Below are 26,229 nucleotides of genomic sequence, written 5' to 3'. Positions count from 1 at the left end.
CCCGGGGAAAATAGCATAGAGAACAGAAAGATCAGAAAAAAGTCAAAAGTCATAATTCCTTTATGGAGACTTTAGATAGCAGAAAATTTAGAATTTCGTGTGAGTGTGTGTGTGTGTGTATGTGTCAGTTGTGGGGCCTGAACTCGGGGCCTGGGCTCTGTCCCTCACATTTCAGCTGAAGGCTAGAGCTCTACCACTTGAGCCACAGCACCACTTCCAGCTTTTTCTGTTCATGTGGTGCTGAGGAATCCAACCCGGGGCCTCATGCACAGGAGGCAAGCACTCTACCATTGAACCACCTTCCCAGTCCATGGAATTTCTGTGAAAATAGCTGACAGGTCAAGTAAATCCGAGCGTAGAGAAAGGTCAATTCTTAATCACAGAATTAAAGCAATGCTCAACAAAGTGAAAGGACACAAAAATAATACTTTGTGAGAAGGATAAAGCAGAAATTGCTAGCCTGTAACACACAGAGACACAGAAAATGCATGAATTTGTAAATTAATACTACCCAGCAACATTACAACACAAAGGATTACAACAGAAAGAGATATCTTTCAAAAAACACCATGAGGAAAATGACCTATGTAAATCATGGGAAGTGATAGGAGAAGGAAACTGGGAGAAAGTGAAGGAAGGGGTGACACTATCCAAAAAAATAAATGTACATACTGGGCACTGGCGACTCATGCCTGCAATCCTAGCTACCCAGTAGGCTGAGATCTGAAGATCGAGACTCAAAGCTAGCCAGGGCAGGAAAGTCCATGAAACTTTCATCTCCAACTAACCACCAGAAAACCAGAAATAGAGCTGTAGCTCAAAGTGGTAGAGCATCAGCCTTGAACAAACGAGCTCAAGGATAGTGCCCAGGCCCTGAGTTAAAAAAAAAAAAAGCAGGGCTGGGAAGGTGGCTCAGTGGTAGAGCACTTGCCTTGCATGCATGAGGCCCTGGGTTCAATTCCTCAGCACCACATAAGCAAAAAGAAAAAAGCCAGAAGTGGCGCTGTGGCTCAAGTGGTAGAGCGCTAGCCTTGAGCTGAAGAGCTGAGGGACAGCGCCTAGGCCCAGAGTTCAGGCCCCACGACTGGACCCAAAAAAAAAGCAAACCAACAAAAAAGAAATGTACTCATTACTTGACTTACGAAGTGGCAACCCCTGGGCACACTAGCTTAGTAACAACAAAACTAAATATATATTTTAAAAAGAGACATCTACCCTTCCCTCACACTGATAACCAATTCATTCTAGAAACTCAAGACACAGGAACTCAGCCTCACCCAAAGCCTCACTATTGCCTGAGTCTTCCAGCTAGTGGAAACTGGTTTTCTCATGAACATCAGCTCAGTCTTCCTGGCAGTTACACTTACAGTCAAACAAATGAAAGGAACATCATAGGCAACAAATGTGGTCAGAATTGATAACAATTCCTACAGATTAAAAGCGTCTGTGTGCAAACATATCTGTTACTTGCTTGAAGAATAACATTCTGCCATAAAAGCTAACTTAATTTCAAGATAGTCGAGAAAGTCAAGGTTTTTACTGACGTCAGTTATGTTTTAGGTGCTAAAGAATGACTTTTGAGTCTGACTGACTGAGCTTGGCTCCTGCCTAAATTGTTACAACCTTTGTGACTTTACAATGGAAAAGTGATTAGGCCCTTGAAGAGATACTTGGAGGTCTCATGATCCTCAAGGGTTGTGTGGGAGCCACACCGAAAGCATACAATCTCAGAACAGAACCTGTAACAACCCTTCAGCTCCTTACACAGGATTTGCCTCTTCCTGCTGAAAAAAATAAAATAAAATAAAATGGAAAAAACAAGAATGTCTACTTCACAGGACTGTTATGTTTAAATGAAGTAATATTGTAAAGTGCCTAGCACAATGTCTAATACTTTGTAATGCTTTGGAATAAATACCATCTACTAAGCCACAAGACTGTATCTACTTGGTGGCAGGAACTATATCTCATTCCTGTATTTCCTATCATAGCCCATATATTACAGACATTTACTTAACAAATGGTTATTGATGAATCACATTAGTTAAGCCTACAACTAAACTAAGCAAGATTCCAAACCTTAAGGTAAAATATACTACTTCTATATGTTCTCTTTTATTCTATCTGTAAGCATACTGCACTGAATTATCACTTGTCAGAATTAACCACCTCAATTTTTTTAACCAACACCGAATAAACAAAACATGTGGGTGCACTGAGATTGTGTTTGTTGTTGTTGTTGTTGTTTTTTGTCGGTCGTGGGGATTGAACTCTGGGCTGAGATTGTGTTTGTGACTGGGACAATTAGTCTATAATGCAATCTAGAAATGGATCATATTAACAAGTAAAGTTTTGAACCTTAAGGAAGCCAGGTGCAGGTAGCGCATGCCTATAATCCTTCCTACTCAGGAGGCTGAGATCTGAGGGTCATGGTTTGAAGCCAGCCTGGCAGAAATGTTTGTGAGACTCATCTCTAATTAATCACAGGAAAAGCCAGAAGTGGAGCTGTGGCTCAAGTGGTAGAGAGCTAGCCTTGAGCACAAAAGCTGAGGGACAGTGACCAAGACCTGAGCCAGGACTAGCACAAAAAAGGATAAAGGAAAAGTTCATTTTAGCATTTTTCTAAGAGTAGTTAGCAGCTAAGCCAACATCCCTGATAGGCTTAGTCTTGGATGTGTAGGCATTTTTTCACCTGGAAGTCAAACTGAAAAACAAAGCTCTTAAAAATAATATAGTAACAAAATAGCTGTGATGGGACAGTTATTAAGAAAAAGAGAATGATAGTAACTATCAAACTTCAATTTCTATGGTAATAAAACTTTGGCTCAATCTCATCTAGTTTCAAAGTGTCTTGGGAGTGAGGAGGCCGTTTAGTCCACAATCTCCTTTGCTCATTGGACAAGCAAAAGAATGCTAAATCACCTCTGACCATATAAAATAATTTTTATCAAAATGAACTCCAGGAAATGGAAACAAGAGGTTTTATCTTTGTTAAAAATAGAACCATTTTTAAAAAATGCCAAGTCAACCCCAGATGAGCTCAAGATTTGCATTCTTGCAGTTTATATTCAACAAGAGATGCCCTTTCTTTTCCTTCACAGAACACTAACACTAAGGTACTCACTCACTTTTTATATCAGAAACTTGAGGAAATGCAATCAGTGATTCTATCTTTCTACTTTGGTTCGTGAGTTAGAGGAAGTTTGTGGTATCAGCTACCAAAGAACAAGTTTTTTCAGGGCAATTCGAAGTCTCTATTTGATTTTTTTAATGTTGTTTTGACAGTTCAGTTGATTGAGCAGTTAAAAGAATTGTTCTGAGCCTAACCTGACAAAATGCTGTTGCAGCAGTAATAACAGTACTGCTATTGTTTATTGAGCATTTACTTAGGAGTTAAGTACAAGGCTGAAAACATTCCGTCTTCACAATAATCCTAAAATCAGTATCCCCAATATAGACAAGAGAAAAAGAAGAGAATACTTGCCTAAAATCACACATAGCTATTGGCACGGGAATCCAGGTCCAAATCTATAGGGACTTGCACTACAGCCCTTTGTTCTTACATGGCCCGAGCAAAGAACATTTTTTTTACATTATTAAAAGATTATCAAAATAAAATAAAATGTAGACATGAAAATCTATATGGCATATAAAATCCAGAAGCTCTAGTATCTGCCCCTTTGCAGAAAAAAATTGCTGACCTCTGGTCTACAGCTTTGTACCTTTAATATCACATCACATTATCTCTCCATAGGAAAGAGGTATCTGCAATCAGTTACCTTATTAAAACACCATAATACTCGATTATATTTAACTCAATCTACAGTACCATTTTAACAATTATTTATAAGTTCCATGAGGCAGGATTCCTATACTTCTTTGTATTTTATGTGCATAATACATAGTAGATGAGTCAGTAAATGTTTGTTGGCAATAGTAAACAAATCACAAACCACCAAAGAAACAAATGTATACCTTATCTAGACAATTTGCTTTTGGGAACACAATAAATGAAATGGAAAAAAAAAAAGAAATAAAAGAACCCCCTAATATGTCTGAAAACCAGGAACTAATGGTGAGCAAAGATATTTTACACACAGGCTTAGAATTGTATTACCTTACAAATGGTAAAGAAGCTCAAGCTCATGCATTTTCCTGAGATCCATAAAGATTTTCGAAGTCTGGATTTATTGGAAAGGAGTGGGGGATGGGACTATAAGAAGAACTGCCTTTTTGTGCCAAAGCTTCGCCTACCTATCTGCATGTCTCAGAGAAAAACCTCAGCAAGTTCAACAATTTAAGACTGTTCCACGGAACTGCACAGACAGGATGGTTTGTCTTCCCTCATCAACATGTCCTCACATACTGAGCAAGACAGACATCAATATGTAGCTTCTTTTCCCCTCAAGTATGGCTCAAAATGCCTGTGCTGAGCTTTGGTTTACCTTTCTCACCCTGCCACTGAAAAAATAGAAATAAATAACCTCAAGAAGAAATCATATTGATACACAAGAATCCAAGCTGTGAACTCCAAAATCAGCCAATAACCTCATGTCAAAATCCGGTCACACATACATCATATGCTTGATGCTTGTCAATTGCTTGGCTGAATTGTTCACATTATCATATGGTACCAGGCCATGTTGCTGGAAGAACCATAACTCTTCCTCATCCTTATTTCCATAAGCCTGACTTGGAAGGGTCAATCAGACATAGCCAAATCAGATTATCACAGGCACAGTACAGTAGATCAGTCATTTCAAATACTCTGCACCTTCTGTGGTCTATTTCACGTGCAGGTTTTTCGTTTGCTTGGGTTCTACAGGAATAAGGTTTTCATTTTCACCCTGGAAAGGACAAGGCATAGCAAAAGCTTGGTGATGAGTAAAGGTCGACTCTGGCTGGTTCCAAAAGAATGCCAGATGCTGGACAGTAGAAGAGTACTGCAGTTTCCGTGAACCTTAAACAAATTGATACCCAAGAGAAATAAAAAGCAGTGATGTCTTCCCTTTACCCCCCAGCTCCAGTCCAATCTGAGATACCGCACCCACTCCCTTCCCATCCTCAATGTCCGTTCTGGTCCCAATTACAGTAGGCAAAAAGGAACCCCGGTGCAGAGAAAAAGGGGGTGGGGCCAGAGGCAAAAGAAAAAGGTGAGGAATCACAGAGAAATGAGAGGGCGAGGCCGAGGAGGGAAAGAGGTGGAGAAATGGGGGAGGGCATAATTAATAAAGGGGAGTGAGGCAGAGAAACAAGTGGGATGGGTAAGGCGAGGCAAATAAAACGAAGGGCAACCAAATGTAGGCCGAGCAGGGCCAGGAAGAGGTGAAGCGGTGGCAGGCAGACAATCGGACAGTACCAGGGGGTGAAGAGGGGTCTGAAGCACTTGCCATAAATCATAGCCAGGCCAGTTTCATGCAGGAAGCGGGCCCGGCGGTGCTTGAAGAGCCAGATCGTCAGAATGGTGAGGGTGAGCAGCAGGATGAAGATGAGTAGGTTAGCACTGTCCTGCCGGTGGCTCTCTTCTGCTTGCTTCTCCGACACAATCTCTTCGTCCATGGCTCTCGTCGCTCCGCCGGCGCCGTCCGAAGCTCCAGCCCAGCCAAAGACACCCACTGCGAGGAGCAACCAGAGGGGCCTCAAGAACGGGCGGGCCCGAGGCCCGACGCCACAGCGCTGAGGAAACGGCAACCAGCAGCGTCGAGCCTGAGCCATGTCTATTTCCCCCCCCCACCCCTACCCTCCACCCCCTCCTCACCAGCAGCCACTCGCGGTCGGACCACTCCCCGAGGGCTCACGGGAAAGGGGCGGGGCCAGAAGCCGTCGGTGCACCCGCCGCCTCTGACACTCTTAAAGGAACCGCATCTCCTCTAGCTCTCCCAGATTCCTCTGCCCTTCTGCCAGCCCACCAACCAGGGAAAGACCGTCGAATTCAGCCCACTTTCTGCTGCTGCAACAATGTTAACTCAGTGTAATGAAACAGTGGCAGATTGGTCTGGGTATTTTTAGAGCTCTCGGGAGAACCGATCTTTCATAACCCATCCTAATATTGTCCCCCAGGGTCTCTTAACAGCCTAAGAAGTTGTTCTCCTTAGGGAGTGGTCTCAGTCCTCACATCTGAAATATAAATCAGATTCTCCTCGTTGTGTCGTCATTGGAAAACAGAACAACCAAGAATAGTTCATAAACAATTGACTGAAAAGCCTGGATCTATCATGGGTGTGGCTCTATATGCAGTTTTCTTTACACATTAACACTTGATACCTGTCATCTGTAAATATTTGCACAAAAAAAACATACCAACCTTGAAAAGGAGATTCAACCAGTTTGTGCTCAAATTGACCAAACCTCAAAAACAATCCCCTCCCTAAAGAAAAAGCTTTATTGTGGTCTTCCCTCTTTTTAATGGTGTCTTAAACTAAAAGTCCCCAAATAAGCAGTCATCTTTGACCCCTACTTCTCATGTGCTTTCCAGAAAGCATATTTTCTTTGTTCTCAACTTCACACAGCAGAATTTTCACAGCTCTTGCCCCCATACTTGAACTTTGCAGTGGAGAAGAGTGGGAGTCCTATTTTTCCATACTTAGATGCCTTGTTAGTTTGTGTGAACTTTATTTTCTCTAGACTTTCATTTCTACATGTATGAACTACAAATCTCAAGCTCTGGCCTGCCACTCTCCCTTCAAGCCTCTATCTTTGGGACACACATTAGAATATATCATGCAGAGGCTCCTCAGCCCTCCCAAATTAGAAATGTATTGAATTGAGGTATCTTTTCCTGCAGTGAATACTCTTCCTCAAAAGTCTACACGCCACCTTCAGTACGACTTTCAATCCAATTCCTATCATCCTGTCAAGAACTTATCAGTCTTAAAAAGATTTTTATCTCAGGTCCAGTAACCTCCCTAGCAAAACAAACAGCCCTTAGGCAGAAACATCCAGTCTCAGTAAATTTACTTCCCAGAACACAAAAGGCTCAAGGCCTATGTGCATCTGATCATAAAAAATAATATTTATCAAGATGAACTCCAGGAAATGAAAACCAAAAAAAAGCTTTAAAATAGGATTCCACTCCCAAGTTCTGTCCCCAACAGGTCACAAACTGTCATAGACAATGAATATGCCCATTCTCCATCCTCCCCTATTAATAACTGGATCTATGTACCTTTCCGAGAAATCTCACGGCTGCCTGCTCTTGCTGCCTGACTTCAGCCTAATCATATCACCCTATTCCCACAGGGCTGGGCATCAGAGAGGTAACTCCAGCTAGTAAGAGCCTTCTTGGTCTTCCCATTGCCCCTCCCCAACCTGTCCTTAAGCTCCCACAAAGCCTGAGAAAGAGCACACCTGTGGCTTTAGGTCTAACCATTCATTCCAAAACTACTGTGCTTCACAAAACCAAATGCTCACAGTTAGAAAACATATTCAAACCCAGACTCCACCTCTGTTCATGTGGCCCCAGCAATTTTGTATGCTCCTTTAACAGCTTTTTTTTCCAGTAGAACTCCAGGGGGGAATCTCATTATATAGTCCAAGCTGACACTTTCAATGTCTACAACATTTCTGTGAAGTATTGCACTACTTATCCCTTCCCCTAGAAAGATAAGCTTCTCCAAAAAGTTGCCTACATTCTAGCTTTCCCACTCCCTAAAGCTAGGATTGCCTAACTCAGACCACAGTCTCATCCTCCAGTTACAGGCTCCAGTGTTCTGGGATTGTGTGTATCACCATGCCTTCTTTCTAGCGGGTATCTTGCCAGAGCAATTCCCATGACCTGGCTCCCTACAGTTTGTATTTTTCAAACCCATCTATTGTCACATGCCTTTCATCCCACCTATGTAAAAAGCAGAGGTAGGAGGATTAAGGCCCAAGAGCAGTATAGGCAAAAATGTGAGATCCTACCCAACAAATACTAAATCAAAAAGTGCTAGGGATATGGCTCAAGCGATAGAGCACATGCCTAGAAAGTGAGAAGCTCTGAGTTCAAAACTCAGATACTGCTTGTTGCCTTCCCTTCTTGTACTTGTCAGTATGCTATGTGGAATGGCCTTACTTGTGAACAAACTACTGTTTCATCTATGGCCTTTCCATCTCCTTTATCAGTGCCTGTACTTCTCTCAGCATGTCACTTGCCAAGACATCATAAGCTATTTTAAGATCACCCAGTATATTTTGTCACAACCTTACTGTCCCCCCCCCCCGCCCCTCTCTCACACACACACACACACACACACACTCACCTCATCCCCTCTATGATGTGGCTGAAGTAGCTGGCACTTTACTCTCAACTCATATTTCTCAGCCCATTACTCCTCCACCCTTCATAGAAGATCTGTACCTTCTCCTTCCCTTGTTTTTGATAGTTAATGACTTCCCAATCACTCCCATATACCCTGTGAGTACTTGGACATTAGATTCAGTGGCTTTCCTTCTCCGGCCATCCCAACCTCTCCAGCCCATTCATTACCTTGAGTGACTTCAGAGCTCAGATAAACAACTCCTTATAATTCTAGCCTTGCTTCTTTTTTCACTGGGAAACTGAAACCATTCTGGGAAAATCCTACTGTGCCATTAACTTAAGTATACTAGCCGTGCCCACCCAGTTTTCCTACCTTCAATGGATGAAGTGTTTCCTCCTCCTTTCAGAAGCTCCACCCTCAGAAGCAGAGCTGTGACTCAAGTGGTAGAATGCCAGCACGAGGGAAAAGGAAGTGTTCAAGCCCCAGTCCTGACACAGAATCTTCTCTCTCAAACTGTACTCCAAATCCCAGAATCTCCTTTCTGTCCCTGCCAGAATCAACTCTAATTATCATCCCCTAAACTCTATAGCCACCATTTTCAGTGGCTCCTTCTCCACTGTGCCTTCCTGGTTCCCCACAAACACTTTCAAGTGTCTACAACATTTCTGTGAAGTACTACTCTACTAATCCCTTCCCCTAAAGAGATAAGCTTCTCCAAAGATTTGTCTGCATTCTTGCCTTCTCACTCCCTAAAGCTAGGATTGCTTAAGGTCAGACTATAGCCTGGAGGCCAGATGCAGCCAGTCACCTATTTTAGTATGACCTGAAGCTAAGAATGGTTTGGACATTTTTTTAAAGAATGAGAAAACAAGAAGAATATTTGAAACCTGTGAAGAACATGTGAAATCAAAATTTCAGTGGCCACCAATAAAGGAACTTACTGGACATGGCCATACCCATCTGTTTACTTATTGTCTGTGGCTGTTTTTCTGCTATATGAGCAAAGTTGAGAGGTTTTGAAAGAGACTTTGGAACCTGCAAAGCCTAAAGTACTTATTACTTGACCTTTTCCTGAAAAGGTATGACCTCTGCCTTAGTCTCAAATCAGACATTCTTCCCCAGAGGGAGCTTCTAAAGCACAAATCTGTTAATACCTGTCTCACTCCTGGTCACATGTTCTAATGTCAATTCTTATGCCTTAATCTAGCCCATAAATGGTCCCCATGGCCTGTTCCACACTGCCTCTTCACCCTTATAGCTTGTCCTTCCCCCTCCCCCAATATATTTTTCTTCAGCTATTTTGAACTCCTTCAGCTATGCTGAACCTTGTACTTCCCTGAATGCTTCTTATGATTCTGCAATATCCATATGCCTTTCTGTATATTCCCTCTGCTTGGATAGGTCTTCAATCCCTTTCTCAACGAGTTCACTTTTATCTGCCTGCCAAAATTCAGATTAAAAGTCACCAAACTTTCCAACATGCCCTCAGACTGAATTAAGGGACCTCTTCCCAAGGGTTCCTGAATCCCTTGGCAGATCTCCATCTTAATCCTCCTGAATCAATCACTATCATTAAATCAAAGCATTGTCCTAAATCAAACATATGTATGATTGCCATGTTTGTTTTACAAGGTCATAAATACTTCTAGGGCTGGAATTGGGTGTCAATTTTGTTCTTTACTAGAAATACCTAGCACAAAACTTAATCAAAAGAAGCACTCAGTAAAACTTATCTGTACCTCAATAGATAGCTCAAATGTCATTTAGTCCAAAAGAAATCTGTATGTTTGCAGATGGCATTAAATCCCCCTGGATACATGAATCCAATTCAAGGATAAACTGAAAGAAGTACAGAGGAAGTGCTCAGTAAATACCTGATAACTGAAAAGTGTAAGGTTTGCTGGAAAGGAGACTGCCTTTCCAGGTTCAGGCAGAAAAAGAGTTTATTGGGGGAGAGCAAACAGCAGGTCCTCAAGAGATGGAGGCATGTGGACACAGAACGGAAGGAAGAAGAGAAAAAGAGAGGAAGAGTGCATGGGGGACTTGTATTGAGGGAAAGGCAGGAAGCGGGACCAGAGCAGATGTGATGCCTGGGGAACCTCTCACCGTCTGAGGGAGACTTGACCAGGCTGGTTCAGGAAATGACCTCAGTGGATGAGGAAGTGACCTCAGAGCCTGGGATACTTTGCTGACTCACTCAGGTGACTGACTGACAGGTGATTACTGGTTTCAGGCATGTGAAGAGGGTGGAAGGGCTGTTCTCCTGGGCAGACCTAACAAAAAGTGTATATAAGTTTAGTCCAGTCTTTGGTTCCTTGGAAGTATTTGAGAACCATTGGATTAACTAATTTATATATTAAAGGAAAGGCAGAAAACCTGGATTTTGATCATATTGTAGAAGATCTCTACATAGGGCTTTTAATTCATTCATTTCCCTGAAGGAAATCTTCCCCATTAATTTGTCTGAAGAAAGGAGAAAAGAGAAATGCAGAGAGATAAGCAATAGAGACCAATGAGGACTTCAAAAAAGCAGTCATTTTTGTTTCATTTTTGTGCCAATCCTACAGCTTAAACTCAGGTACTAGGTGTTGTACCTGAGCTTCTCAGTGGAGAGTACTGGCCTGTTATCAACATTAATATGAAAACAGAAAGCCAAGGTTGGGTTAGATATAACAGACTAGTAGGAAATTCACGTGTAAATATCACAACAGGCAGTTGAAACTTGACTTGGCAGTTTAAGAATGAAATCAGGTCTGCCAATAGATCTGGGAGCTTTTCGCATAATCTCAAAGCTGTGAAAGCTCCTGTATTCCCAAGAAGAGAAGGTGGCAAGAGCTAAGACCTCAGACAACAGTATAGACATGTCTACTGAAATCGAACCAAAATTAGGTCACATCTAACAAGTGGAACCTAAAGGATGCAAATATTTTCACAATGTATTTCCTGAATAGACCATCCCAATGTGTTAAAAAAAAAAGTTCAACAATATTTTCAGAAGACTGAAATAAACAATCATACTCACTTCATTCAAGAAACTTAATGATTACTTGTACAGATGTGGTAATGAACTCCTAAGAGAAATATTAGTAGATCTGAAGGAGCAGAGTGATAAAAATAATCAAATGGAACAAACAATTGATGTTTGAGAAAAAACTAATGGAGTAAGATTTCTTGAGTTTGAAAAATAGCTAGAAAAGTCAATAGCAACACTGGTTAGCATGTCTTACCATGTGTTTTACCATGTGTGAGATTTTGAAATTCTCTATATACATATGTATACATATACATATAAAATATCATGAACATATAAAACCTCACTCAATTCTGACCACCACTTTATCAAATAAACACTATTATTAACCTCTTTTTAGAGAAGAGGAAACTGAAACACATTGAAATTAAATGACTTCTCCAATCTAGCAAAGATACAAAAGTAAAAGCCAAGATTTAATCTTAATCCAATACACAGCGAGTGCTTTAAACTACTATAATATAAACCATCCAGAAAATCTTAAAGATACAAATCTGTAACCACAATCTTATTTACTAAAATTAAAAAACCCAGAATACCAAAGTAGCACTTTAATGTTTTAAGAGGGATATATTTTTTTGTTTGAATTCCTTACAACAGGCACACATCAATTTTGTAGAAAAAGGTAAAGAGGGTGCAATTTCAACATTGAAAATGCTAGTTTGCCCAGAAGGTGGTAGACTTCTAGAATGTTACACTAAATATAAATAGTTTGAAGAAAGCTTTAGTACTTACAATAGGTACATCTAATGGCCAGGAATATATTCCCAGGGAAAGTCAATCTTTGAACTAGGTAGGAAAGGACAGACTGTGGCAATCAGAGAGAGAATCTATATGGGAGAGACATGGATGAGTAGTGTATGAAATTATTTATCTAGTTGAACGGCATGGAACAAAGTTTAATGAACTTGTAGACAGTTCTGGAACAACCGTGCTTTATCTTCTCAACAGATCATTCTGGGAAATGTGTTGACTCTTCACAAATAACATCTATGTGCAAATACTTTAGAGATCATTATCTCCACTTTCAGTAGTGCCCACATATTTTTTTCATCCATGGTGCATATGGAGACTGGTTTTTACTTTGGTGAAACTAAAGGCACTTCTGTGGCACTTCTGGGTTATTTAAATATTGTTTCTCATAAACTTTGACTTTTGTTCCAAGAGCACATGAAAAATGTGCTCCCTATAGTTGTACCTTGTACCTTTGAGATTAACACTAACTCTCAGAACCATGCACACATGGTTACTTATTTGAATGACCTACTCTATGATGATGAAGATATAAGCTTCATAAAAGCCTACTGCATGGGCATGTTGAGGCATATCTGTAGCCTCAGCTACTCAGAGGACTGAGGATAGATTACTTGAACCTAGAATTTTTTTCTGTCAGTCGTAGGGCCTGAACTCTGGGCCTGGGCACTGTCCCTCAGCTCTTCAGCTCAAGGCTAGCACCCTACTACTTGAGCCACAGGTACTTCCGGATTTTTCTGCTTATGTGGTGCTGAGAATTGAACCCAGAGCCTCATGAATGCAAGGCAAGCACTCTACCACTGAGCTACCTTCCAGCCCTTGAGCCTAGAATTTGAGGTTGGCCTGGACAACATGGACAACATAGCAAAGCTTTATCTACAAACAAAATCCCACTTTTTTGTGTGCTGGTCTTGGGGTCTGGGACTGTCCTTGAGCTTTTTAACTCAAATCTAGTCCTCTAGCACTTGAGCCACAGCTCCACATCCCGCGCTTTTTGGTGGTTAATTGGATATAAGAATCTCATGAATTTTCTTGCCCCTGCTGGCTTCCAACCATTATCATACTTCAGTCTCCCCAGTAGCTGGGATTACATGCTTGAGCCACAGGTGCTGGGATCAAATCCTGCTTTTTACGTGATTTTCTAGAAAATCATGAACACTAAGCTAGTGTTATTTTTTATGTTTTTATTGTAAAAATAATGTACAGAGGGGTTATAGTTACATGAGTAAGGTAATGAGTACATTTCCCACTGAGCATTGTTACCTTCTCCTTTGTTTTTCCCCTACCATCCCTTCCTTATAGGCTAGTGTTCTTGTACTCAGTAAATGGGTAAGCATTTAAGTTTTAAGTTTTTAAAAAAAATTTCTATCTTTTCTATCTCAAGGGTGGAAAAGGGTGGATAAGGAAGTACTTTCTTGCCAACTCTACAGACAATGCCTACTGTTTCTTTCTAAATATGACATTGGTAATAAATGCATTATACTGTACTTGACATTGATCATATATGACATAAAATTTTTTCTTTCACCTGTAAGAAGAAGTTGGAGAGATTCCAGATAAAAATAATGAACGTGACTAAAAGTCTGAACAGTCGAGTCCAAAATAGAAATTATGTAGGTAAAGCCAAGGAAGCATGCTGAATCTTGTATTTTGTCTTTCTTTATTTTCTTTGGTCTTTATTTTTTAAGCTTTGAAGAAATTCAAACATATAAGAATTCCACAGGGAGCCGGGAACCAGGCGCAGATGGCTCATGCCTGTAATCATAGCTACCCAGGAGGCTGAGACCTGGGGATCGCAATTCAAAGCCATCTGAGGCAGGAATGTCCACGGACCTCTTATCTCCAATTAACCACCAGAAAACTGAAAGTGGAGCTGTGGCTCGAGTGGTAGAACCTTAGCCTTTAGCTGAAGAGCTTAGGGACAGCACCCAGGCCCAGAGTTCAAGCCTCATGACTGACAACAAAAAAGAATTCCGGAGTCTATTTTGTTCATTTGATTTGTTTTTGTCGGTCATGGGTTTCTGTTGGTTAATTGGAGATAAGAGTCTCACAAACATTCCTGCCTGGGCTGGCTTTGAATCACGGTGCTCAGAGTTCAGCCTCCTGAGTAGCTAGGATTATAGGTTTGAGCCAGTACCACTTGGTCTACAGGGAGTTTTGAACTCCATTCAAAACAGTGAAAAGACTCTCTATATCTATCCTTTCAATCAACAATATATCCTTCTCACTTCATTTCCATAATCAATTAATTTGTTTGTGCCAGTACTGGGGCTTGAACTCAAAGCCTGGGCACTGTCCCTGAACTTTTTTACTCAAAGCTGGCACTTTACAATTTAAGGCACAGCGCCACTTGTTTTTGGTTGTTAATTGGAGGCGAGTCTCATGGACTTTCCTACTTAGGCTGATTTTGAACCATGATCCTCAGTTCTCAGCCTTTGGAGTAGCTATCATTCTTCAATCAACATATCCTTATCAAATCCTTAGCACATGACAGTCAATATTCTATGTAGAAAAATATGTCTAGTTGAAGTTCATTCCAGGGGAAAGAGAGATAGTAAACAATAGTAACCTGCCAAATATAATAAATAAATCACATAGTAGGTTAGAAGATTATTTAGAAACAGAACAGGCTAAGGTGATCATAAATTGGAATGCTGTAAATTTATAAGGGGGTGGTAAAGGCAGGCATCTATAAGCCAGTAAGGGTGAGCAAATAGATGCAGGTAACAGTGTTCTAATCTGGCTGAAGGGGAAAAAGTGATCATACGTTGTATTTACCTTGTGGTTGAAGTTTACAAAGCTATGCCTCTGAGCCAGGAGACACTGGATAAACCAGCACAGTTTTGGGCAAAAGGATTGTTTTGACTATGTGCATTTCAAATGCCACAGGGACCATTCACATAAAATAAATTTCCGGCTGGTAGTCGGAAATGCAGATCTGAAGCCAGATAAAGATTTGGGATTGGGATGTCGATTTGGAATAATTAGAGTTCGTTGAAATATCTTTGCTTTACGAGGAATGAACTGGTAAACTTGCCACCTGGACAGCAAAGCCAAGAGATCATGGGGAGAGTCTCTACTGAACATCTACAGTTGATTAAGTAATAAGGACAAAGGAAAATGGGGAGAGGCGATTACATTTTTATCCTGATCAGAAACAGAAACAAGCTGAAATTGCATCGTTAGCATCCATTTACTTTCTCTTCTTTCTCTTTTCTTTATCTATGTCGAGTGTCTTCACTGCAAAATAGTTCCGTTGCATTACACAAGTTGGCACAAATATTTCTCCAAGACCTTTTGAAGGTAAGGAGAAGGGGATTAACATTTAGTGAGCATCTCTTTACTGTCACTGTTCAGGACTTTAACCTCCAGATTGAAGTCCTCCTCGCTCCATCTACCCTTTTGCTTTAATAAACTTGTTTCCTTCCGCAGTGCCAGTCCCCTGACGGTGGAAGCACAGCAAAGACCTTATAGAAAATAAAAGACACAAGTGGAAGGAAAACCAGATCCAACCAACTAACTTACAAAAAAGATAACATTGAGAAAGCAAACCCGAGATCCCACAGTCTTAGACTACCTTCTCCGGCTCCGCCTCTAGTCTTTCCGCCAGCCACGCCCCTTCTCACGGCCCAAGCTCATTTGCTAGCGCACTTCTCCTAAGCGTCCCCATTGATCCCGCTTGGCTTCTTTCTTTAGATATCCCGTTTAGCTCCACCCCTCGAAGAGTGAACTAGTTGCGCAGACTCAGAGAGCCTTGGGGACCTTTTTCCGTGGTTTTTCCCTTCTTCCCGGCATTCTCGTTTCCGCCTTCTCGTGTCTCTTCAGTTTTTACACCCACTAACTTCGCGCCCAGGGGCTCAGTGACGCCATCTTTCTGCGCCGTGTGGACACCCGCCTGTGGATAAAGGGACAGCTCAGTCGCCCTTCTCTGTTGGGCTGCTGTTCCTAAACAAGCATGGCGCCATCTCTGTGGAAGGGACTAGTAGGCATCGGCCTCTTTGCTCTCGCCCACGCTGCCTTTTCCGCTGCGCAGCGTAAGTGCCTGGAGGACGGGAACCGCTCTCGTGTGGGACTCTGGGAGAGGTGTGTGGGCGCTCCCTTAAGGGACTGTCGGATCGAGTACCCGGAGATCTGTCATTTGAGAATTTACGTTTGGGGTGATTCAGAAAAGCAGTGCAGGAAACGTGGTGGAAGATTTGGAGTTTGGCAGGTGTGGGGCACCCGAGATTTCAGAAATCATTGGCTGTCGGTGTTTGAGACAGGCTTCTATATGTCTGAGAGGCCAGGACAAAGGAAGTCATATCGATTAGACAATATGTGTGATTGACAGTTTTGACTATTGCCTGACGACAACTGGGTGGATAACATCTTGGGCATTTCTGGGCTCTCCAGGAGACAACCGATTGCTTCGAGAATGAATGTGATATGGGAAAAGAGCACTGAATGGGGAATCTGAGGCCTGGTTGTTAAATATTTACTTAATGGCTAAATCAGTGTAACTTTGGGCAAAAGCTATGTGCTACACTGCATCATACAATTCAGTGTTGGGTCACTGGTTGAAGTTGCTTTGTTCTTACGTGTTAGATGTACAGTAATACTATGCCAAGAGTAATAAGCTACTGACGAAACAAGTGAGTCAAAGAATAATCATAATACAATAGTATAGATGTTGTGTTCAAAGTATATAAGGATGCACAGGGAGCAGATATTTGGGACAAACGGGGTTATGGAAACTACCGTTCTGCTTTGCTGTTCTGAGTGGTCAACAGACCAGCATCTTAATTATCACCTGGGAGCTTATTAGAAGACAGTTAAGCCCCACCTCAGAACTATTGAATCAGAATCTGCGTTTTAATAAGATCCCCAGGTGATTTGCATGCACATTAGTTTTTGAAGCATTGTCCTGGAGGAGATTAGGACACACTGGAGTACTGTTATTTTCTCCAATAAACTGTACAATGATACAGTCATATAGCAAGGGAGGTCCTTGGAGATCACTGAAATCCACCTCTTTCATTTTGTGTCATGTGGTTTATTATTTTTTTACATGTCCTTATATATGTATAGACCTTTAGGCATAACCTCTCTTTTTTTACATACTCTCTTTTAAGTATCAGTTCACAGATCAAAACCATTTGTGTATTTTAAATCCATAGCATGTTAAATTAGGGATTGTTCATGTTCATCTACAGTTAGGATTAGTATTTTTATGTGTCAAGTAGTGAGCCTGTCTTGTGGATTTGTTACTATAGTGAGACCTCTTTGTAATGCTCATTGGCAATTGACTAATTTTATCTTTGATACTAATTATGTCACGTCCGATTGTGGCATTAGATAGCAATATATGGTGTTTTGGAATGCTCATTTTTTAAATGACCTTTGTTATAATAGTGCACTAATCATGTAGTAAGTTGATTAATTCTCACATCATTTCCATTTTACTGCAGCAGAAGTTCAGGCAATGAAAAGATACCATACTTCTTTGATTTTAAGACACATGCCTCTTCTCTTGCTCTGATATTTTAACATTCTAAAATTGAAAGGTTAGAGTTAGAGAGTCACTGAGATACGTCTTGATGAGATTCAGTAACTTATGGTAAATAGAAGAGTTGGCTTTATGTTTAAGGTTTATATCCTGGACCATATCCTGGTCCTTTTCCTTTATCCCTTGTAGCCTCCTGAGGTTACGGTGGCAATACAGTTATAATTAAATAGTAAAAATAAAAAGGCAGAAATTGATGCTCTAGATTCCACCACTACCCAGCATTATATTGAGAGAAATGCTTCCATACCAGTGTTATTGTAATTTCACACTGTAATGGCAGTGCTCTTCAGAATTGAAATTTTCTGTATGCTTATTAATTTTTAAAGAGTTGTAATTTTTTTGACAACTCAATGAAAGAAAGAGTTTCAAAGTTACTAGTCTTTCTGTACTATTTTTCTGTCCTGGGGCTTGAACTCAGGGCCTGAGTGCTGTCCCTGAGCTTTGGTGATCAAGACTAGCTCTCTACCACATGACCCACAGTGCCACTTCTAGCTTTTTCTGAGTATATTGGAGATAACAGTCTCCAAACTTTCCTGCCCAGGCTGGGTCCCAACCACGATCCTCAGATCTTAGCCTCCTGGGTAGGATTGGCATGAGCCACCAGCATCCAGCTTGTACTAAATACATTCATTGCTATTTCTACTACTTCATACTTGCCCATCTATTTTAATTCTTACCCTGTATACAAATCAGGTCATGATGACAATAAAATAGTTCATAGAGGTAAGACTGCCTTAGAAGGTAGAGGTTTTGAGGAATCTGGGGTTTACATTACTTCATGTAGTGTACAGTTCACTGCTTGTTTGGTATATTGATTTGCTTGCATTTTAAGAAAGGAAAAATGGACTAAAATTTCCTTAATGGTATGCTTCTGGTTTATAGATCGTTCATATATGCGATTAACAGAAAAGGAAGATGAATCACTGCCAATAGATGTAAGTTGGTCATTTATCTTTCATTAAAATATTTTTAAGTAGCCATTTGGAATATGGTAATTCTTTTAATGGTTTTCTCAACATTTTTCAAATATAAAATAACATCTATTCTTTATTGGTAAAACCTAACAATTTTGAAATCTTAAAAACATTTGGTTTGACTTTTATAACTGTTGAAAGACTTTCTAGAAGTTCCTCTGTCCACAGTAAAAGATGGAACTAAAAGGCTAATGATTTGACTTCCATTTTTTTGTTGAGGGGTAAAGTTGAAAACAAGCAAAGCAAATAGTACATTGTTTATGGTTACAAATAGATGATAAAAAAGCTAAATAAAACACTATAGTATTTTAAAGCTAAAATAAGACCAATTCTAACTTTCCTACAATAATCTTTTTCCTTTTTTTCTTTTTCTTTTCTTTATCAGTTATGGAGCTAAAAATCAGGGTCTGGGCATTGTCCCTGATTTATTTCTGCTCTACCACTTTAAGCCACAGTGCTTAATTGGAGATAAGAGTCCCATGGACTTTCCTGCCTGGGCTGGCTTTGAACCGTGATCCTCAGATCTTAGCTTCCTGAGTAGCTAGGATTACAGACATGAGCCTCTTGAGCCCAGCTTTACTGTTATCTTTGTTAGACAGAATCATATCTTTGTAGACAGAATCATAGCTTGTAGATCATTTTTACTATAGTTGTTTATAATTAAGTTGTGGTAGATAAACCAGTTCCCTTGTTACCTTGTGAACACACATAAATACTCACATATACTATTTATTTTAAATTACTTGTATGTGATTACAAATTGGAATTTTTTTCTAGTACTGGGGCTTGAACTCAGTGCTTGGGCACTGTCCCTGAGCCTCTTTGTGCTCAAGGCTAGTGCTCTACCACTTGATCCACAGCACCACTTCCAGCTTTTTCTGAGTAGTTGGAGATAAGAATCTCCTGGGGGGGGGAATCTTTTAAATAGGGATACAGGTGGACCCATTGCAACAATGAGATGTACAAGTCTTTATGTTGAAAACGAACTTTACAACTTTGGTGGGGGGGGGTATTAGGGGGGGATTGGGTGGGGCAGGGGGAGGATGGGAAGGGATGGGAAGGGGAAACAAAGGAGGAGGCTAGAATGCTTGATAAGAAATGAACTCATTATCTTGCCCATGTAATAGTAACCCCTCTGTTCAGTATTTTCACAATTAAAAAAAAAAAAAGAATCTTCTGGGCTTGCTTTGAACTAAAGTCCTCAGATCTCAGCCTCCTGAGTAGCTAGGATTATAGATGTGAGCCACTAGTGTCCAGCTTACAAATTGGAAATTAAAAAAAAAAATTATTGTGAAAATACCGTACAGAGGGGTTACAATTACATGAGAAGGTAATGAGTACATTGTTGCCTCCTCAATTGTTTCCCTTTACCAACCCTTCCCATCTTCACCCCTACCAACCTCCCCCGCCCCTGAAATTTTTTAAAGTTAAAAAAATCACAATCTAGAAAATATGCCTTAATTCCACATTTGTTAATTTCAAATATTTGAATTATTGGTTGCAAAACAGAAGTTTTTGACAAAGAATTGACAAGGTTGGTATTATCTGATAAATCTGCACATTCCACAGTCATTGTTTCCACTCCTATTTACTGGAAGATACAAAAGAATATTGATACTGATATTGTATAAATAACACAAAACAAGCCTCAGACCTAGCATCAGTAGAATGGATAAATTGTTTTGTTTTGTTTTGCTTTGTTCTGTTTTGTTTGTGCTGGTCCTGGCCTTGAACTCATGGACTAGGCTCTGTTCCTGTGCATTTTTATTCAAAGCTAGCACTCTACCACTTGAACCACATCTCCATTTCCAGCTTTTTGGTGGTTAACTGGAGACAAGAGTCTTACAGATCTTCCTGTCCAGGTTGGCTTTGAATTGTGTAATCAGATCTCAGCTTCCTTAGTAGCTAAGATTACAGATGTGAGCTATTGATACTCAACATTTTTGTTTTTATGCCAGTACCAGGGCTTGTACTCAGGGCCTTGTGGGCTTGCTCAACTTTTTTGCTTGATACTTGCCTACAGTCTCAACTTTTCTTGCTGGTTAAATGGAGATGGAGTCTCACTTTTCTGAGCAAGCTGGCTTTGAAACTAAAATTTCCAAGTCTCAGTCTTTGAGTAGCTAGCATTACAGACATGACCACTGGTACAGGGGCTTTTTTTTTTAAATGTGAACTTTTATTTTTGTATTTTCATATAAAGGATGAACAGACTAATTATATGCTATTACAAGGCTAAATCTCAAACATGATTAAGATAGTTATATATGGTACACTTGAGTACATTATAAATAAAGTTCAAAGGGAAGAAAAGTAAGTACCTGTTTTAGCAGTTCATATACTATTGGGAGATTGTAAAGAAAAACAAGGAACGGATTAATGCCCAACTGGGGACGATGATTAACTTTGAGAAGGAAGGTAAAGAATCAGAGACACGTGGGACTTGAAAGGTTCTGGAAAGCTAAGAGTGTCTCATGCCTGTAATCTCAGCACGTGGGAGGCTGAGGAAAGGTGATTATGAATTTGAGGCTAGTCTGGGTTACTTAGTGAGTTCTAGACCAGCCAGGCTTACTTATACCCTGTCCTAAAAGAAAACAAAACAAATTGGAACTAGAAGTGGTCAATTTCTTTTCTTTTTTGTTGGTCATGGGGTTTGAACTCTGGGTCTGGGCACTGTCTCTGAGCTCTTCACCTCAAGGCTAGCGCTGTACCACTTGAGCCACAGCACCACTTCCGTTTTTCTGGTGCTTAATTGGAGGTAAGATTCTCAAGGACTTTACTGCCTCAGCCTTCAGAAGAGCTAGGATTACAGGCGTGGCACCTGGTTTAGAAGTAGTCAGTTTTGGGCTGGGAAGGTGGCTCAGTGGTAGAGCGCTTGCCTTGCATGCCTGAGGCCCTGGGTTCGATTCCTCAGCACCACATAAGCAAAAAGAAAAAAGCCCCACGACTGGACCCCCCCCTCCAAAAACAAAGTAGTCAATTTCTTAAGCTTGATGATAGTTAAGTGCTGTCTTTGCATTTATTTATTTAAAAAATTGTACCCAAATGTTTTGTTTACTCTGATATTAAACAGTTACACAGAAAAAAATCTGTAGTTGCTCCAAGAAGCAGTTATAATTTGATAATTGAGTTCTTTGCATTTATTTATTTAAAAAATTGTACCCAAATGTTTTGTTTACTCTGATATTAAACAGTTACACAGAAAAAAATCTGTAGTTGCTCCAAGAAGCAGTTATAATTTGATAATTGAGTTCTTAATAATTTGATGTTGCTTCTTTGAGCCTGTTGCTAAATTCACTTATTTAAGCATCAGAAGTATTGGTATGGTTAAGAGATTTTATTGTGTTCTAGTGAAAATCATTTCAAGTGAGAATTGGCTCTTTGATGAATGACATTGAGATGGCTACTTGTTAGTGACCACATAAGGGTAGGGTATTGTAAAATTTCTGTTTATTATTTGTGTGCTATTTGGTAATCTTAATCTTTATACTCACAGATAGTTCTTCAGACTCTTCTGGCCTTTGCAGTTACCTGTTATGGTATAGTTCATATTGCAGGGGAGTTTAAAGACATGGATGCTACTTCAGAACTAAAAAATAAGTAAGTTTTTTCCCTTTTCAGAGACATGTAATTTTATAGGGATTTGCTTTGCTTACATAATATACAATATGTGTTTTCTGGTTGGTTTTGATTTTACATTTTGAGTATACTGTTTGAGTAATGAGGTAAAAATATTGAGGTAGTGATATAATTGAACACCTAATAATTGGTATTAAATTAAGATATTAGCTTATGGTACCTCCTAGTAGTTTAAAATGATTCATTGGGTGGATAGATGGTTAGAGATAGATAAATGAAAAGCTAATCCCTTAAAAGTTTTAGCCATGCTCCTTTTTGCCCTATCCTTTTTCCCTTCCTTCCTCCCTTCCTCCTTCCTTTCCTGTTCTCTCTCTTCCTTCCCTGTCTCCTCTTCTCTCTTTCTTTTCCCCTCTTTCCCTCTCTCTTCCTTTCCTTTCTACTTTTATTCTCTTGTCAGAACACTTAATCTTTAGAAAACTTTTTTTCCTGTTTCCTCTGTTTTGTGACGTAAGCTCTCCCCACAGGCTGTGTGTGTGTGTGTGTGTGTGTGTGTGTGTGTGTGTGTGTGTGTGTGTGTGTGTGTGTTTAAAAACAATGGCTAGGTTAAAGAATACTTCTTACTCTGCTTCCCTTTTTTGCTCCCATGTTTTTTCTAAGCTGTCTTCACAAGCTTTGTTTGCTTTCCTTTCCTGTATTTTTACTTTAGCTTTGTTAAGTTCCATCTCTGAACTTTAGTCACCCTTCTGATTCTGGACCTGACAGCTGTTTACAGTATTTCCTTAGGATTCACAGTAAACATTTATGTGTTAGTGGAAATCCACTTTTATTTTACCTCATTATTATAATTTTATTTTATTATATTTATTTTTGTCGGTAGTGGGGCTTGAATTTTGGGCCTGGGCACTGTTACTGAATGCTTCAGCTCAAGGTGAGCACTCTACCCCTTGAGCCACAGGACCACTTCTGGTTTTCTGGTCGTTAACTGGAGATGAGTCTCATGGCCTTTGCTGTCCGTGATGGCTTTGAACCGTGATCATCAGATCTCAGCCTCCTGAGTAGCTACTCTGATTACAGGCACCCGGCTATTATTATCATTTTAAATGGTACACTTCAGGCCCCCTTGCTTTATGTGGGAGTTATGATTGGGTGGTTAGGTAGACTGGCTTTGAGATTTAAGTTTTTAACAAAGGAAGGGTTCTCCTGTTCTTGGGGGGAAATAATACTTAAAACCTAACACTAAAGATTGTACATGTACTGACATGTAGTGAACTTCTTTTTAGACTATATAGATTTCTCTAAGAAGGAAGAAAGGATAATACAGTGTCATCACTGCTTTTATAAAGCGTCTACCAAAAGTTCTAGGCAAGGGGCCAGTAAAAGAAAGAAATAAAGCAGAATGGTGTCAAAAATAACAAAATATATAAGCATGTAGAGAGGGCCAAAAGGAGTTTTTTGTTGTTGTTGAACTTGAAAGATTCTCGGGAAAAATGATCAGATGGCTTGAATAGTAAGGGCCAATGAAAATAATCACAGGTGCAATCTGTACTGACTTAAAATTTTTTATTTAAGTAGTTGTACAAAGGAGGTGCCATTTGACAAAGACGTTTATGAATATAATGCATCTTGATCGGTATCATCCCCTTCAATATTCTCACCCCCCTGCAATCCACCCCTTCCCTTACTTTTCTTAATTTTGTGGTATATATGATGAATTCTTGACTGCATTCTCCTCCCTCTGTTTCTCTCTTCATTTTGTCTACACCTCTTCCCTTGGCCCTACCTCCCCTCTTGCATGTACCCATTTTCTGATGCTGATTTATTTGGGCTTTGACCTAGTCTTTCTAAAAGACTCTACTGTTTGAGCTCTCCATAGAGTATACTGGCTTTTGAAAGATTGGCTTAAACTGCTGTTTGATTTTCAGAGTTGATTGAACTTGAGCTGATATTTCTGTTATTATTGATAGGCATCCCACAAGGATTGACTGAATGAAAAAGAAATCTAAGAACTTTATTCTGGCTTCCCAGGTTTCTTTATTTTCCTTCTATAGTAAAAAACATGCAGTACTGTATGATTATCAGTTGTACTCTGATTTCATGTATTTACACTTTCTTGAAAATATAACCCATAGCAAATTCACAGTTCATTTAGAAGCCTACTTATTTTCAAATAGGCTTTCATAAAGGTTTATCTAAAATTAATGCTTTTTTTCCTTTTAAGGACATTTGATACCTTAAGGAATCACCCATCCTTTTATGTATTTAATCACCGTGGTCGAGTACTGTTCCGGCCTTCGGATACAACAAATCCTTCAAACCAAGATGCATTGTCCTCTAACACATCATTGAAGTTACGAAAACTCGAATCACTGCGCCGTTAAGATTTTTAAAAATTAAATTACAGAACAGGACACAGTTGAACAGTGGAGTTGGGGGTATAAAACACTCCTCTCATCAGTATTTATATTGATTTTTTTCAGATCTGGTTTTAAGAAGTCTATGGCCCTTGTTTGTACATTGGTTATCCAGTCATTAATGGAATATAAATTATCTGTGAAATGAATCTTTGATCTTTCATATAGAGAATTTTTTTCATTTAAACCAATTTACATCTTTTGTAAAAGTCACTGTTTTGAAAACATTTTCATGGAAAATAGTAGTTTTTGTGATTATTTATTTTCTTAGATTTTTTTTCTTTTGCACTACAGTTTTTAGAAATCCTTTAGGAAATACTGTGTGACTACTGCATTTTGCAACACAAGAGACATTAAAATGGTCTTATCAAATAAACTTCCCTGATGAGACCAAAGTGGTGACTTTGCAGCCCTAAAAAGTGGCTCTGCTTTAGCTTTAGCAGATACTTGACAGTTTTTACTTTATTCATGACTTCTCACCCCACTCACTCCCATATACTTTCTACTATCAGCTGTCTTGTTTGATTACTCCTGAGAGTTTGTGTGCAGTGAGCAATTTTTGTGTCAAAAATTCTGTCCTGATGTATTTTATAGGCTCAACTTGCTGCAAAGCTAATTGGAGTTCTCTTCCATTAGCCACAAAAATGTTTAGGTTATGTAATGAAGAGTAGTTGAAGATAGACCAAAAATGATTTCATTATCTTGCCTGTGGAAAAGAATAGTAGTCATTAAGAATAACCAACTACTTACCTTTAGCAAGTTTCATTTATTCAAATTCTGTTAGTTTATTTCGTACTTTACTAGTGAAATAGTGAAAATGAAGGAATATTTTCAGTAATCTAAAGGCAGACTCAAAGGAAATTTAGATCTAAATAGTTGGAACTCATATGCTTAAGTTTTTAGAAAATTAAGGTCACTGGAGAAATTTATTTGTAGCTTCTGACAGAATTGTGTCTTTATGGTGCTGAAAGTGAGGATGAGAATAGAGTTTAATTTTTTTTCAGAAACAGAAATATTGCTCTTAGGGAAATTTGGCTTTCTCTATGTGCTAAAAAAAACCCACAGGAAGCTTATTATTTTCTTGGTAGAGAATATTAGCTTTTGTTAAATTACACAAGTATAAAAACGTTGCTTTTCTTGAATTGTAAAGTTGTAAAGGGAATAACTATTATGCAGGTATCAAAATGAAATGCACTTTAGGCAAGGGTCTGAAGATATTATACTTTATTTTTTGAAACAGGGCATCACAATCAAGTTACCCTTACACCTGATGGTATTTTGTCCCATTGAAAATGAATTTCCTCTCTTCTACTTGGTAATACACAGTTCCAAAGGATGTTATTACTTTGTCATTGATTTTTATTCTGTGCAACTTTTCTGTTTCATGAGAGCAAAGTTTGGAATCTGTTGATTACCTGAAATAATTTAGAAATGCATTAAAAATGTGAAGTCAAGGGTTCAAGTGATAATAAAAAAAAGTAGAATGAGAGAAACAAGCTGACTGTATTAAGCTTGTCAACTGTTTCCTTTCATGTGATTTGATTTGGGAGATCCCCTTATTTTCTTCTCTTTTGGGGCTGTCTTCTTTTCCTAATACATTTTCATAACATTGCTGCTGAAAAATAAATTATATATCTTGTAATTCACTACCCACTTAAAGGGTGTTTATAAAGTTGTGTGACAATATCTATTAAATTAG

General features: G+C 39.5%; 2 protein-coding genes across 4 annotated transcripts in view; one reads left to right on the top strand and one right to left on the bottom strand.

Moving 5' to 3' along the window:
- Slc9a6 (solute carrier family 9 member A6) overlaps positions 1-5,784 on the bottom strand; it is a 68,366-nt gene extending 62,582 nt beyond the window's left edge. Inside the window, exons 1-2 of one of the 2 annotated variants that reach the window (XM_042697508.1) lie at positions 5,759-5,784; positions 5,391-5,615 (exon numbers count right to left, since the gene is read on the bottom strand). In XM_042697508.1, the coding sequence (XP_042553442.1) occupies positions 5,391-5,559 (169 nt within the window). In that variant the 5' untranslated portion in view covers positions 5,560-5,615; positions 5,759-5,784. Of the gene's footprint in view, positions 1-5,390; positions 5,721-5,758 lie in introns of those variants that run through there. The other variant, XM_042697507.1, reaches the window with a different exon arrangement.
- A 9,992-nt stretch (positions 5,785-15,776) lies between these two features.
- Positions 15,777-26,026, top strand: Mmgt1 (membrane magnesium transporter 1). Of its 2 annotated transcripts, XR_006150320.1 has the most exons (5): positions 15,777-16,058; positions 18,452-18,504; positions 22,037-22,140; positions 24,338-25,333; positions 25,366-26,026. XR_006150320.1 is itself a non-coding variant. In XM_042697509.1 (4 exons), the coding sequence occupies exons 1-4, from the start codon at positions 15,980-15,982 to the stop codon at positions 24,495-24,497; spliced, it is 396 nt and encodes a 131-aa protein (XP_042553443.1). In that variant the 5' UTR covers positions 15,777-15,979; the 3' UTR covers positions 24,498-26,026. The 2 variants fall into 2 exon arrangements, 1 of the variants encoding a protein (XP_042553443.1); XM_042697509.1 differs by having other exon boundaries at positions 24,338-26,026.
- Positions 26,027-26,229: the final 203 nt, after the last annotated feature.

Source organism: Dipodomys spectabilis, unplaced genomic scaffold (genome assembly GCF_019054845.1).
Source record: "Dipodomys spectabilis isolate Male_0828 unplaced genomic scaffold, ASM1905484v1 ptg000221l, whole genome shotgun sequence".
In the NCBI taxonomy this organism is placed as follows: domain Eukaryota; kingdom Metazoa; phylum Chordata; class Mammalia; order Rodentia; family Heteromyidae; genus Dipodomys; species Dipodomys spectabilis.
Note: the sequence above shows the minus strand (reverse complement) of the source record. Positions and strands in the feature narration are given on the sequence as shown.